The 13,646-nt window shown below is 41.5% G+C and overlaps 2 protein-coding genes across 3 annotated transcripts; both read left to right on the top strand.

The window, feature by feature from the left end:
* The first annotated feature begins 3,690 nt into the window (after positions 1–3,690).
* dcaf17 (ddb1 and cul4 associated factor 17) lies at positions 3,691–10,819 on the top strand. Of its 2 annotated transcripts, XM_071355784.1 has the most exons (15): positions 4,035–4,128; positions 4,241–4,410; positions 4,498–4,601; positions 4,706–4,796; positions 5,177–5,313; positions 5,471–5,549; positions 5,689–5,778; positions 7,442–7,549; positions 7,682–7,784; positions 7,916–8,058; positions 8,497–8,606; positions 8,757–8,841; positions 8,995–9,078; positions 9,219–9,374; positions 9,565–10,819. In XM_071355784.1, exons 2-15 carry the CDS (start codon positions 4,291–4,293, stop codon positions 9,679–9,681), a joined length of 1,527 nt encoding a protein of 508 aa, XP_071211885.1. In that variant the 5' UTR covers positions 4,035–4,128; positions 4,241–4,290; the 3' UTR covers positions 9,682–10,819. The 2 variants fall into 2 exon arrangements, with proteins under 2 accessions (XP_071211884.1, XP_071211885.1); XM_071355783.1 differs by having other exon boundaries at positions 3,691–4,410.
* Positions 10,820–11,041: 222 nt separating this feature from the next.
* Positions 11,042–13,637, top strand: cybrd1 (cytochrome b reductase 1). Its single transcript, XM_071355786.1, has 4 exons — positions 11,042–11,541; positions 12,200–12,408; positions 12,874–13,028; positions 13,143–13,637. Exons 1-4 carry the CDS (start codon positions 11,349–11,351, stop codon positions 13,426–13,428), a joined length of 843 nt encoding a protein of 280 aa, XP_071211887.1. The 5' UTR covers positions 11,042–11,348; the 3' UTR covers positions 13,429–13,637.
* The last annotated feature ends 9 nt before the right edge of the window (positions 13,638–13,646 follow it).

Genomic DNA, 13,646 nt, shown 5'->3' with positions numbered 1-13,646 from the left:
TCTGCCGGAATTCAGCCGACTTTGCCGGCATCTTACCAGAATCCCCCCAGAAGCGGCCCGGTGCAATTTTAAATAAATGTATACAAAATTACCCAATTTAGTAATTTTAAATATTGCTATTATACATTTTATACATACAAATTTTACCCATCCAGAATTTGTGAAAAAAATGTACTCCCTATTATTTCAGTTCTTGTCCCATCGCTGCAACTCCCGTACGGCCTCGGGAGAGGCGAAGGTCGAGAGTAGTGCGTACCCCCGAAACACAACGCACGCTTAAGCCGGAAGTCAGCTGCACCAATGTGGGCTACTCACTGTACACCTGGTGACCGTGTCAGCGTGCATGCACCTGGCCCACCACAGGAGTTGCTACAGCGCGATGGGACAAGGACATCCCAGCCGGCCAAATCCTCCCCTAACCCGGACGATGCTGGACGATGCTGGACCAATTGTGCGTCGCCTCATGGGTCTCCCGGTCACGGGCAGCGAACCAGCATCTGTAGCAATGCAGTTTGCACTGCGATGCAGTGTCTTAGACCGCTGCGCCACCCGGGAGGCCCCATCCACAAAGTTTTTAATGCGAAATAACGAAATGTTAATTATATAAAGCAGCCCGTGTAATCATCTGCCAGAGAGTAATTGGCCAGAGCCCCAAGTAATACAATTTGAGAAAAGGGAAAAAGATAAGTCACTATGACTAGACATGAATTGCCGGACAAGTGGTCCGCCGGAATTAACACCCTTAGCAAGGACATTAACAATCAAATTACTCTCGCTCTTACTCAAGACCCTGTCCAGGGCCCGATCGATCAAAGAACAGGCCCACAGGCTTTGTCTATAGACTCTGATGCAAATGTTGCGAAGTGAAAGGTCAAAAACATCGCAATAGCCAATTCCACTCAAACCGTGATTAGTCGATCTGTCTTCAGCATGAACACAAATGACACATCACGTAGTTGCGAACAACCACTCCACTTTGTGGGGAATATGACCACAAAACACAACTCATACCTGGAAACAGTCCTGGAGGACTGCTAAACCTGTGATGCGCTAATTGATTTGGGCTCAACAATGTCACTCATCTCTCAAACGTTGTTCAATGATCTCAAAAGGGCTTTGAAGCCAGCTAAACGTTGGTTAAAAACGAAACGATGCGACACTACACTTCGAGGTTTCACTCAAACTACCTCGCCTCTCACATTGAGACTCATGCTAAAACTACACTTCCAGGACTTTTCGCTTGTTCACCCTGTGTATGTTACCAGCCTCGAATCTGAAACCCTGCTACTTGGAGCAGACTAGATGGATCAGTTACTCCCACTAATAGATTGGAAAACCAACCAAGTATGGTCACAGGTCACAGTGACTTCTCCATTGACCACACTGTCTTCTCCTAATGCTAGCTGCAACACAGTCATCCACGAGTGGTACCTTCGGGGGAAAAAAACATTTCAAAACCTCGTGTTGCAGAATCTGACCCAAAGAGATATTACGATATCTCGTCACATTCAATCAGCAAACCTGATTGACCATTATTTTCATGATTTTTGAGCCAACAGTCTCTGTGAATGAGTCGTTCAATACTGTAGCTGATACTGTAGCCTTCGGACACTTCTGCAAGCACTGCTGCCATCTCAGGAATAAAAGCATAAACGTGCAGAATGTACTCTGCTTCCGCTGATACATTGTCCACTTTGTGGGGGACTGAAACCCCTTACAATGACACTAATGGCGTCAGTCCCGCAACTGACCCGATGACTCCCACTGGTGAAACGCTGTGCGATATCGCAGAAAGATATCCTCATCTCAGTTTTCAGGTACTGGAACGGTTGCCACATGCGGACACTATGGCGAGGGACAAACCTTGACAGTCACTGAGTGTTTTGAAGCACAAACACCAGGAGATTTGGTTGAAAGGTTACAGCCAATCTAATAACGTGGCAGCTGACAACTCGTACAAAGGGTCCGACCTTTTCGTTTGTGCCTCGGACACCAACACCAACCGCTGGTGGTGTGGGTCCCGAGACACAAAGGGGGGGGAATACTAGCCCAGACCCATGATGAGCCTCGTCAAGGCCGGTGGTGGGTTCGAGACTACGTGCAACACTATACAAGGCCACCAGAGCAGGAAACGGGATAACCTTGTTACGCAAGGCCTTGCTTGACAGCAACGACCCCTGGAAAGCCATCTTACAGTGGAGGAACACACCCACCGAAAACATGGACAGCAGCCCAGCGCAATGCCTTCTGTCCAGACATGTGAAGACTACCATCCCCGTAGCCAACAAGCTACTTGAGCCCTGCATCATGGTTGGCATCACAGAAAGCAGCTCGCTAAGTGCTTCCATGACTGGAATGCTCGAGACCTACCAGAGCTGGAGGTGAAACAACCATTTTTTAAATATTTTTATTTATTTCACCTTTATTTAACCAGGTAGGCAAGTTGAGGACAAGTTCTCATTTACAACTGCGACCTGGCCAGGATAAAGCAAAGCAGTTTGACACATACAACAACACAGAGTTACACATGGTTACACAATACACAATAAAGAGTTACACAATACTTACTCACGGGTGGGTCGTCTGTGTAAGCCACAAGACAGGCTTACTTTGTAAGCAAGGGACTGTGTTAACCTGTCCTCTGTTAAATACAACAACAAAAAAGAGGAGGACGACAACTGAAGTAAAAAGAAAATGTAATGTATTTTCATTTGTTGACTGTTAAGAACTTAATATTGTGCTGTTACGTTAGCACTTTCTATTGAAAGGATGATGCTACGGAGTTTAGTTGATAGGTAATCGACTAGCTGGGCTGTTCCCCTGACCCCATATGTAGGGACTTGTACAATACTTGAACATGGCTATTGAACTTGACATTTGTGTTTGTCTTTATTCTTTAATCTAACATATCATACAGAAATAGTAACCAGGAGCGGTATGGTATTGATATCTTGTATATATCAAAAGAGCAAAAGGAGCGTGCATTGTGGCTCGCAAAATTATCAACGCATGAAGTGGACAGCTTTGATTGTCGAAGCAGGGCACCAGTTAAAGGTGTTATCTCTGGCGTCCCGTTGGACATTGACAATCAGGAGTAGTTGAATGTAAAATGTTGCAACTGTGATGGGGATCACATTTCTGAATTCCCTGAGTGCTCTGTTAGAGTGAAAGTGGTTGAGGTGTCAAGGATCAGGACTGTACAGCAAATCTCCTATGTGGAAGCGGTGAAGAGAGTTCTGAATAAGATATTGTATATGTCAATCAAGTGGTCTGGATACACTTATTGTGAAGAAGGTGGATTTTGTACCATTTATAGCCACAGTTATTAATTGTACTGGCCAAGTGTCCAACAAGTCCAAGAAAGCGGACATCATTATATCTGCAGCCGAGAAGTTTTTGGGCCTCCAAGACTTAACCGCAGAAGCACTGCAAGGACTATTGTCGCCAGGAAAAGTCCAGCCATCACAGGATCCTTCTGGGCCTGTGTAGGTACCTGATTTAAACAGAAAAGCAGGCTGATTTAGTTTAATACAAATGTCGTTATTGATAGTTTGTATGGAATTAAAAATAATAATAATAATAATTATCCCGCATTTTTTCCTTTTCGGATCTTTATTTTCCACCTGTACTGTAGGTGGCGGAATGCACATGTAATTGTTGCAAAAGCTATCACACCAAAGAAGAAGGAGGGTGGGGGGAACGCCTACTATGTGAAGTGCAGTAAATCAATTCGCCCTTGCCCTCCTAAACGATTCACCTTTTCTTTTTTTTTACTTTGGCGAAGGGTAACGTCTACAAAACGCAGTCCACTCTGTTTGTTACAGATTCTAGTTTTGAAAACTGAAAACTGTATGGAGATCAAATGTTTCATCGTTGATATAATCTGAAGAATCCCGGCCAAAATCCACCTCGCTCTATCGTCTCCCACTGCCGACCGCTGGTCTTCCTCTCATCCCCATATTTGGTAGTGAGCGGAAACGCCAACCGGATGCTTCACATTTATACATCCGGTGAAATATATGGCTCGTTCTATCTGTGATCACTGTTTATCTGATGCTACGGACACGTCGTTTTAGCAGTCGTGATAGTTAGTTATGCCTATTTAATTATCGTGTTCTAAAGGACGAGGTTTGTGTATACGTAGTATTTGGTTGTAAACGAATCATTAACATGGTTGGGAGTATCGAATACCGACGTGGATAACAGTTGAACTGCGCTTGCTTTGTTTTGGACACACTAGTGGTATTGTGTGGAGTGTTCCAGCCCCTGTGCATTGAGCGCCTCCTAGTGATGCCTCAGCTGAGAGGGAAAAATGTTGCAGCCTACCTAGACCTGAGATCAAGAGGCATTTTTGACGCTGGCACTTTGTCAAAACTCAACTTGAAGATTCTCAGGGGTATTGTCCTCCAGGTATGTGAAGTGCAATGTATTAAGTAATTTAATATATTAATTCCACAAAAATAAATCTGAGTAATGACTTTTATTAATTCACTCTAGGACAGCAAAGACTTCACCAAAGTCTGGACCAAGTCGTCAAAATCCACTATATTTTATGAGAGTGGGAGGATTTATTTTGAAAATTATCAGTGCTGCTTCAGTAGGTAATGTATATATTTTATTTTTTAAACTACATTATGTGGCATTGTTATGGTTCATCACATGAGTACCGTTACTTATTTTTAAAATGAAAAAATATAATTTCCAGCCTTCCATCTGAGCCACAACTTCTGTATGAATTACCCAAGCGGTCCAAAGCGGAGAAGATTGAAGATGCATTGTTATGCCAGTGCCCTCTTGTAAGTGAATTAATATTTCCCATCTTAGCCAGTTCACTGTTGCTGTATAGAAATGTAACAGGTGTCAACAGCTTAGAATTCCTAAGAGGTCAATAGATATCACTTCCAGTTTTTTGTTCTGTACATCTACAGTGGCAGCATCACTGTGGACGTATGGACTATTGGACTATAGACTAGTGAATGGACTGTACTGTATTGCATTTTGCTTTTTGTATTTATAAAGTGCATGTTTTATTGTCTATTATACCTATTTCTGAATTATTGCCCCCTTGGGGATGAATAAAGTTCATTAAATGTAATTGTAAATTAGTAGAAATGCTATAAACAGAGTGCTGTATTAGTGTTATCCTTATTAACCATCATTATGTTTACCCTCATAGGACAAAGGGTTGCCAACACCGTCAGATCAAAAACCTAGCCTCTTGGCCCTGACTAGCAATAATTGGCTGTATCGCTTCTCAGCTGTGACAGGACAACAATTGGAGAAAGTTTACTTGTCCCCACATCACAAATTCAGGTAATTGACAGTTGAATGTGATTTAATTACAATTAAAATGTCTTCCACAAGTCATGAACCCAACCGATCTCTTTTTATTATTATTGTGGAGCTGGGGTTCCTCTTGTTGTAGGTAACCGCTGATTTGACTTAACATAACACATTTTTTCTATATCAGATACCTTGGCTGGGATGTATCGCAGGAAACATTTTATGTCAAGTCCATTCAGAATAAAGTGACATCTTCAGCAAGACAGGTGTGGTTTCCACGAGTCTGATATGCCCGTTCATCTTATAATTTGCCTTTGTAAAGTAGAACCATTCCATGTAGTTTTTCTCTTTGTGACTGGTGAAATCTGAGAAGTATTCACTTATTTCCTATCCTAACTCTCACAGGCAGGTTTCAACCAAAACACCTTGCTGTACCTCGCCGTGTTCCGCGTTTTCCCCCTGCAACTTGTGGGCGTTCTGGAGATCAACAAAAGTGTATGCAACATTTTGTTTCTTAAGGTTTCTTTAAGTCATGTATTTTTGTAATGACATATGTTGTACAGTGTATTCGGGAAAGTATTCAGACCCCTTCCCTTTTTAAAAATGTTGTTACATTACAGCCTTATTCTAAAATTGATCAAATAAATAAAAATCCTCATCAATCTACACCCAATACCCCTTAACGACAAATCAAAAACAGGTTTGTAAATTTTTTGCAAATGTATTAAAAACAGAAACACCTTATTTATATAAGTATTCAGAACCTTTGCTATGAGACTTGAAATTGAGCTCTGGTGCATCCTGTTTACATTGATCATCATTGAGATGTTTCAACAACTTGATTGAAGTCCACCTATGGTAAATTCAATTGATTGGACATGATTTGGAAAGGCACATAGCTGTCTATATATTTTTATTTAACGAGGCAAGTCAGCCTATATGACGGCCTATATTAGGTCCCACGGTTGGTTTTTGCTCTGACATGCACTGTCAAGCCATGAGGTCGAAGGAATTAGCCGTAGAGCTCAGAGACAGGATTATGTCGAGGCACAGATCTGGGGAAGGGTACTAAACAATTTCTACAGGATTGAAGGTCCCCAAGAACATAGTGGTCTCCATCATTCTTAAATGGAAGAAGTTTGGAACCACCAAGGCTCTTCCTAGAGCTGGCCGCTCGGCCAAACTGAGCAAGCGGGGGAGAAGGGCCTTGATCTGGGAGGTAACCAAGTACTTGATGGTCACTCTGACAGAGCTCCAGAGTTCCTCTGTGGAGATGGGAGAACCTTCCAGAAGGACCACCATCTTTGCAGCACTCCACCAATCAGTGAAGAGTGGCCAGACGTAGAAGTAAAAGGCACATGACAGCCCACTTGGAGTTTTCCAAAAGGCACCTAAAGGACTCTCAGACCATGATAAATAAGATTTCCCGGTCTGATGAAACCAAGATTGAACTCTTTGGCTGGAATGCCAAGTGTCACGTCTGGAGGGAACCTTGCACCATCCCTATGGTGAAGCATGGTGGTGGCAGCATCATGCTGTGGGGATGTTTTTCAGTGGCAGGGACTGGGAGACTAGTCATTATCGAGGGAAAGATGAATGGAGGAAAGTACAGAGAGGTCCTTGATGAAAACCTGCTTCAGAGCGCTCAGGACTTCAGACTGGGGTGAAGGTTCACCTTCCAACAGGACAATGACCCTAAGCACACAGCTAAGACAATGCAGGAGTGGCTTCGGGACAAGTCTCTGAATGTCCTTGAGTGGCCCAGCCAGAGCCCGGAATTGAACCCGACGCTCCCCATCCAACCTGACAGAGCTTTAGAGGATCTGCAGAGAAGAAGGGGAGAAACTCCCCAAGTACAGGTGTGCCAAGCTTGTAGCGTCATACCCAAGAAGACTCGAGGCTGTAATCGCTGCCAAAGGTTCTTCAAAAAAGTACTGAGTAAAGGGTCTGAATACTTGTGTAAATGTGATATTTCAGTTTTTATTTATACATGTCCCAAAACCTGTTTTTGCGTTGTTATTATGGGGAATTGTGTGTAGATTGATGAGGGGGGGACTATTTAAAAGATTTTAGAATAAGGTTGTAACGTAACAAAATGTGGAAAAAGGGAAGGGGTCTGAATACTTTCCAAATGCACTGTATGTCTCTGTCATTTCAGATATTTGGAAGCACTGTCATTGATGTAGTTCTGTCCCAAGGGGTCCTTGCAGTTTCTCACAGTACCAAGACTGTGAAGCTCTATAGCTTTGAAGACATTCTGAATAAGGTGTGAATTTATGATTAACAATAACATTTCAGTTGTTTTAATGCATGCTTCTTAAAATGTTCAGATTGTCTACATACTGTATGTTCCATTATTTCTAAAAACATTTATTGATTATTCTTTCTTCTTTGCCAGTACATAAGAACGGAATTGGTTCTTGGGGAGCAGTGTCATTCAGAAGGCGGTAAAACTGTGGGAGAAGCTCCATTTGGCATTCCAGTGAATATCCACATCAACGGTAGGTGATTGTTTATCTGTCTATCCATCTTTCTGTCCCTCAGATTTTCCAACCATTCATTTGTCTATCCATCTGCAGAAGGGCCTCGGGGGACCCTTAGTGATTTTTTTTCTCTCATAATTTTTTCGCAGAATGCCCCCCAGTGCTGTTTGAGGTGTCATGCTTCGATAATGGAGTACAGATCGGAGGCCATCCATGGCACTATATCTTTACCCTACCCCATAAGAAACACCAGGGGTCGTACCGCATCTGCTCTCTCAAGGATAACACCCTGGTAATATACTTGTACATAATCTATCTTTATGCACTACACATTGAATGGGTCGCAAATAAGTCTCCTGAATTGTGAGACTATTTAAGCATATTAAGTATCCTGCCGCTAGTGTGCCAGAGCCATTTGAGCATGTCAGTTTCAGAGCACTACCGATGTCTTTGACAGGCATTGTCTTTAACTGACACAACAAACGTATTACTCAAACACAAATTATCCTCAAAAGGATGTTTAGATGACTCAGCTGGTTGAAGCATGGTGCTGGCAGCACCAATGTTGTCGAGTCAATTTATGCGTGGCTCACAAATACTTTTGGGTACTAAGTTGCTTTAAATGAAAGCTTCTGCTAAGTAATTATCCAGTTAAGATCCAAAGTGTTCTGTAGTTGTCATACCCAGTGTCAATATCTTTAATATTCCCACTGTACGCATTTCTAAATAGGCAAAGCATGGAATACAAGACATGAAGTGCTGTTCTCTGGAGTCTGACTGGATCTACTTCCACCCTGATGACTCAGGAAGAATCATCCATGTTGGACCTAGCACCATAAAGTGAGTTTAAAACCCCCCAACAAAGTTGTCCACAAGACCATGCTTTACACTGCAGCTTTATGGTATTTAGGTCAGTGCTATTCATCAGTCAGATTTCACACAATGACGTTTCTCTTCTGCCTTTACTGAATATTGAATACTTTCCCCCAGTGTGCTGAAAATTCTGAGTGAACTGGAGAGTGATGCACAGTTCGATATAGTGAAGGAGTTTTCCATCACAGCTCATCGAGACGATGTGAGTTAACATAGTGCTTTGGCACCTTTTTAACCATGGGTCATAATACATTTTAAATTAGATATATTTTCTCTATCATTATGATAGAAGGGTGAAAATTGCTGCTTTTCCTGTGGTGGATTCATAAAACCTCTCGTCTTCTATCCACCATAGGCTGCCTCCCAGATCAATGTCACTTCCTCAGGCCGCACAGTGAAGAGAAGATTTTATCAGCTGGATGATGACCCAGACCGAGAGGTAGATTCTAAAGGATTAGGCTTAGACTGTATCCTGACTAAATTACTTTTATTGACATTTCAGTGGCATTCCATATAGGCATATTGGTTATTGCTGGTGAGAGTTTTTGTTGATGCCTCTTGCAACATGCTACTTCATAGACATTCCGGATGGTGGAGTATGAGGATGAGCTTGACCTTCTGGCTGTTGTGGAGGTGACCCACAGAGAGGATGAGGGGAAGGCCCACGTCAGACTCCATGACAACAACACTGGAGCGTTACTGAAGAGGGTTCCACTTGTGGAGTCGTGGGATGTGGTTAGTGCTTTAGAATATTGTGTAAATGTAGCCTGATCTGCCATCCTGACCGCTGCACTCTCATTTTGTTTAAACAGAATGTAAGCTTGCAAGATCACAATGGTCGAACGAGGCTAGTGTAAAGGAAGAAAATGTGGGAAATCTCTCCTTTTCAAGTCATTTATTAATGTATTGTCTTTTCTTGTTTCAGACTTACAGCCATGAGCTGTTCTTTGACAGAGATACAATTGTTCATATTGAACAGACGAAGAACAATAACTTCTGCTGTCATGTCTACAAAATCAGTCGTGGACAAGCAGATGAGTGAAGTTCAGACATTCTTTAGCAGTTGAGACATTCCTTCCAATTGCTAATGATGTTAGTCAAAAAGATTCCTCAAGTAAATAGCCCCGTTGAATGTGTTTTCCTGGTTATTATTTACACTTTCTTTCCCAATAAGGACTACATGTTGTCATTCTGTTATTTTGAAGATGTTGTTGGTACTCTAATAATGTGTCTTAAATAGTTATTCCAATACAACTGTTGGCTAACTGGGCTACTTCTGCATTTTATTTTTAGGACATATGAATTAAGTCACAAAATGTCTAAATTAACTGATAAAAATAGTTGTACATGTTTGATCATCACAGCTTCACAGAGCTGTGAATTTAGGTTCTCTGATCTTTTTTTAACCGCATGTAAGCACATTCCCGCTACCCAAAAATAAAAATAAATGTCAAGATGGAAGTCAAACATTTTATATACTCAAAATTGAGGATATGTTTCTTCTTTGCGGTGATCAGCAGAGCAAAGCCGCTGGCAAATGTGTGATTTTTCGGCTTCATAAAAAATATTGACACAAAGCGTTGAAAAGAGGGACAAAGTATTGTTCTTTAGACTGATTTGCCTCATGATTTGTCAACTCGTGCACAATTCATCTGTGCTTTAGTCTGATCAACTGTAGCCTAACCACAGCTGCAGGTAGCCTAGAGAAGCCTATGCGCTCTGATCCCCTCTGGCCAAGGGAAACGAAGCGGTAACGTCATGTATTTATAGCCTAAGCTATGTATTTATAGTCTAAAATAGGCCCATTTATTTGTTTGACTTCCTATCCAAAATGATTGACTGGAATTAATCAACACAATAGCGAAGACATACTGTGTGAGTAACTCTAATTACAGATGCAAAGGCCTACATAATGCAACCCTGCATGAAGCAAGCTCAGCCCTGTTTGTTATATTGTCTAATTGCAGTTTTTGTGTAAATAAGTACTCCCTAGAGCCAGGAGTTTTTAATAACATATGCCCTGATTTAGAACAACTCTGGTCCCGTAACAGCCCATATAAAACCGTTTTAAGAGCTGATTTTACTTTATTACTATTTTTTGTTTTATTTTTAACACCTTGCACTGCCACCCTTTTGTATTCTTTTGGGCATGGATTAAATTAAGTATATTATTTTTTGCATCTTGGCCTCCTTTGGTTATTCCTTTTCATGGTTTGTGTGCAAGTACCTTTTGAACTATGTCATACACTGGTCTACAACTAGGGGCAAGAGTTTTACCTGGTTAGGTAAACCCTCCAGATCTGGAAAACAATCCCACCACTGGCTTTGGGACCCGTGGTGCCACCTCTGAAAACACCACACAATGCTACAAATGAGGAAACATATCCTATGATTATGGTCTATCTCAACATTTCGACTTAGTATCTAGAAATGTTTACTTGCATATCTCGTAATTTCGAATACATATCTCAATCTTTACTTGCATACCATGAAATTTCGAGTTAATATCGACATAATTTTTTTTTTTTGAAATGGTGGAGGGAATGGGCTTCCATAATAACTTGTGTCTTGCGCTTTTGTAACAACCTGCGGTTACAAAACTGGTAGTTAAAAACATTCAGACTTTCTGTTATGAAGAGTCATGACCCATCCCCCCTGAGTAACCTCTTGAAATTCCTCTAGTCCAGTGTTGAAGTGCGTTCGTCGGAGATGGCGATGGAGAATTTCAAGCAGTTCCTGTTCGCGCTGTCGGCCGCTGTATCCGTTGGTTTTGTGTCGATAATTTTTGTTTTGAGATGGGTATTCTACTTCAAGGAAGGTTTAGCATGGGATGGAGGATTTGCGGAATTCAATTGGCACCCTGTTTTAATCGTTACCGGGTTCATTTTTATGCAGGGAATTGGTGAGAAGTTTGTTTTTCTCTCTTCTGTACATAACGTTACATAATTCAGTCAAATCTGAAGCGATGGATGTCTGTCAATACATAAAAAAGTTAAGTTATTTCAACAAGTAGTGAAGTTTGGGAATGAATCAATCTTGGAACAGATTAGTATGCTATGCAAGGCTGTAATGTCAGGGGCTAACGTTACTGTTATTGAACGAAATATACATTGTTATGAAACGTGTCAATGTTTAGTAGAAATAGCCTGTTATCGACTTGTTTTGCAAACAAATGTTAGGTGCTCTATGGTAATTTGTTACCCTGATGCATTTCGGAGTAAAGTTACTGACTGAGTAGCCTAAAACAATAGCACCCTTTGATAATTTACAAAAGTACATTCCAGAATCATTTGCATTATTTAACGTGAAGTACCTCCTTTAGTGTAGCCTAATTAACTTGAATGACACAGCAACTTTGATTGGTATGCACTTACATTAGTTAAAAAGAAGTATAGAAGTATATCTCATAGCGATTCTGTCAAAACAGGATTTAGCAAAATTTGGTATTTATAGCAGGAATTGCTCATCCCTGAGGGTGCATTATTCCCATTCAATTACGGTGAAGTGAATGCATTTTCATGATTAATAAATTGAATAAGTGTTTTTTTCCTCTGTTTCAGCCATTGTGGTGTATAGGTTGCCATGGACCTGGAAGTGCAGCAAGTTAATGATGAAGTTTATTCATGCTGGCTTAAACATATTGGCCTTCATTTTCGCTGTCATATCTCTGGTAGCAGTATTTGACTTCCACAATGCACAAAACATCCCCAACATGTATAGCCTGCACAGCTGGGTGGGGCTAGCAGCGGTGATACTATATTCACTACAGGTAAGCACACCTCAAATATATAATGTAGTCAGTGCTTGACTTGGACTGAAATAGGTTATTGTACTCATTTTGGCTGCAGGTACTGTTTATATTTAGGGGCAGGAGCTCCACAATACTTTTGAGCTAATATTTTAGAAGAGGAACAGGAGCTCAAGCAGTAGAAAATTTGAGGTGCCGGTACTCTGCTCCGGTGAGCTCCTTCCCAAGTCAAGCACTGAATGTGGGTAGTATTACGCTATATAACTCTCCATAATGATTGCTTCATAATATCTTTTACATTGTTATAAAGCTTTGCCATAAAGCATTATTCATCTTTCCCCCCTACTACATAACTAGAGTTCTATGCATGGATGCTTGTGAATACTGTTTATGAAGTGCATTTTATGGCACAGTAGGTATACCACATGCCATTCTTTATTACAATGCTTGACAGAGTTTCCTGAGCTTTCTTCTTTTACTGAGCAGCTTGTTCTGGGAGTGTGTATATACTTGATACCCATCACCCCGATATACCTGAGAGCAGCATTTATGCCCCTGCACGTCTACAGTGGCCTGTTCATCTTTGCCAGTGTCATAGCCACAGCACTCATGGGCATCACAGAGAAGCTCATTTTTGGCCTGTAAGTATTACAAGGCAGGAAATATGAGAAATATACTAAACTTGGGTACTTAGAGACCCCATTTCGTAAAATGATATTACAGCTATAGGTAACTCTCTCTTCTTTGTCTCTCAGGAAATATCCCAAGTACAAGGACTCTCCCCCAGAGGCCAACTTTGTGAATGTGCTGGGAGTACTGATAGTAGTTTTTGGCGCAATAATTCTCTGGATCGCTACTCGCCCCTCTTGGAAACGCCCCAGTGAGCAGGTCCTGCGCTCCCTGCCAACTTACGGGGATGGGTCAGCTGGCACCAAAATGGGCACTGCCCTCTCACAACAAACTGACCCGATTGACCCCGAAGGCAATGGAGATGCCAGGAGAAGGAGTGGTAAATTGGAGGACTCAGGACAGGTCAACTGAGTAACATGAAAACCAACTGCTGGTTCTGTGTGTTTGTTGATGCTTTAAAAAGTTGCATGGATCTACTGTTCTGGCAGTCCCAAAGCAAATGTAAACCTTTGTTCCAAATAGCACCTTGAGGAATTGTTCCCAACCATTCCAGAATGTTGACCTTTAAGCAGTTTTTTATTTTGTAATTTTTTACAAATAAATTACACAGCTCAATTTGATATCATTGA

The sequence above is a fragment of the Salvelinus alpinus genome, chromosome 20 (assembly GCF_045679555.1).
Source record: "Salvelinus alpinus chromosome 20, SLU_Salpinus.1, whole genome shotgun sequence".
In the NCBI taxonomy this organism is placed as follows: Eukaryota; Metazoa; Chordata; class Actinopteri; order Salmoniformes; family Salmonidae; genus Salvelinus; species Salvelinus alpinus.
Note: the sequence above shows the minus strand (reverse complement) of the source record. Positions and strands in the feature narration are given on the sequence as shown.

Excerpts from the sequence above, each read along its gene's own strand:
- cybrd1 (XM_071355786.1), top strand. The coding sequence starts at position 11,349 with ATGGCGATGGAGAATTTCAAGCAGTTCCTGTTCGCGCTGTCGGCCGCT. Across the intron at positions 12,409-12,873 it reads TGATACTATATTCACTACAG|CTTGTTCTGGGAGTGTGTAT; the intron begins GTAAGCACACCT and ends TTTACTGAGCAG. Across the intron at positions 13,029-13,142 it reads GAGAAGCTCATTTTTGGCCT|GAAATATCCCAAGTACAAGG; the intron begins GTAAGTATTACA and ends TTTGTCTCTCAG.
- dcaf17 (XM_071355783.1), top strand. The coding sequence starts at position 4,291 with ATGCCTCAGCTGAGAGGGAAAAATGTTGCAGCCTACCTAGACCTGAGA. Across the intron at positions 4,797-5,176 it reads TGTTATGCCAGTGCCCTCTT|GACAAAGGGTTGCCAACACC; the intron begins GTAAGTGAATTA and ends TTACCCTCATAG. Across the intron at positions 8,842-8,994 it reads TCACAGCTCATCGAGACGAT|GCTGCCTCCCAGATCAATGT; the intron begins GTGAGTTAACAT and ends TATCCACCATAG.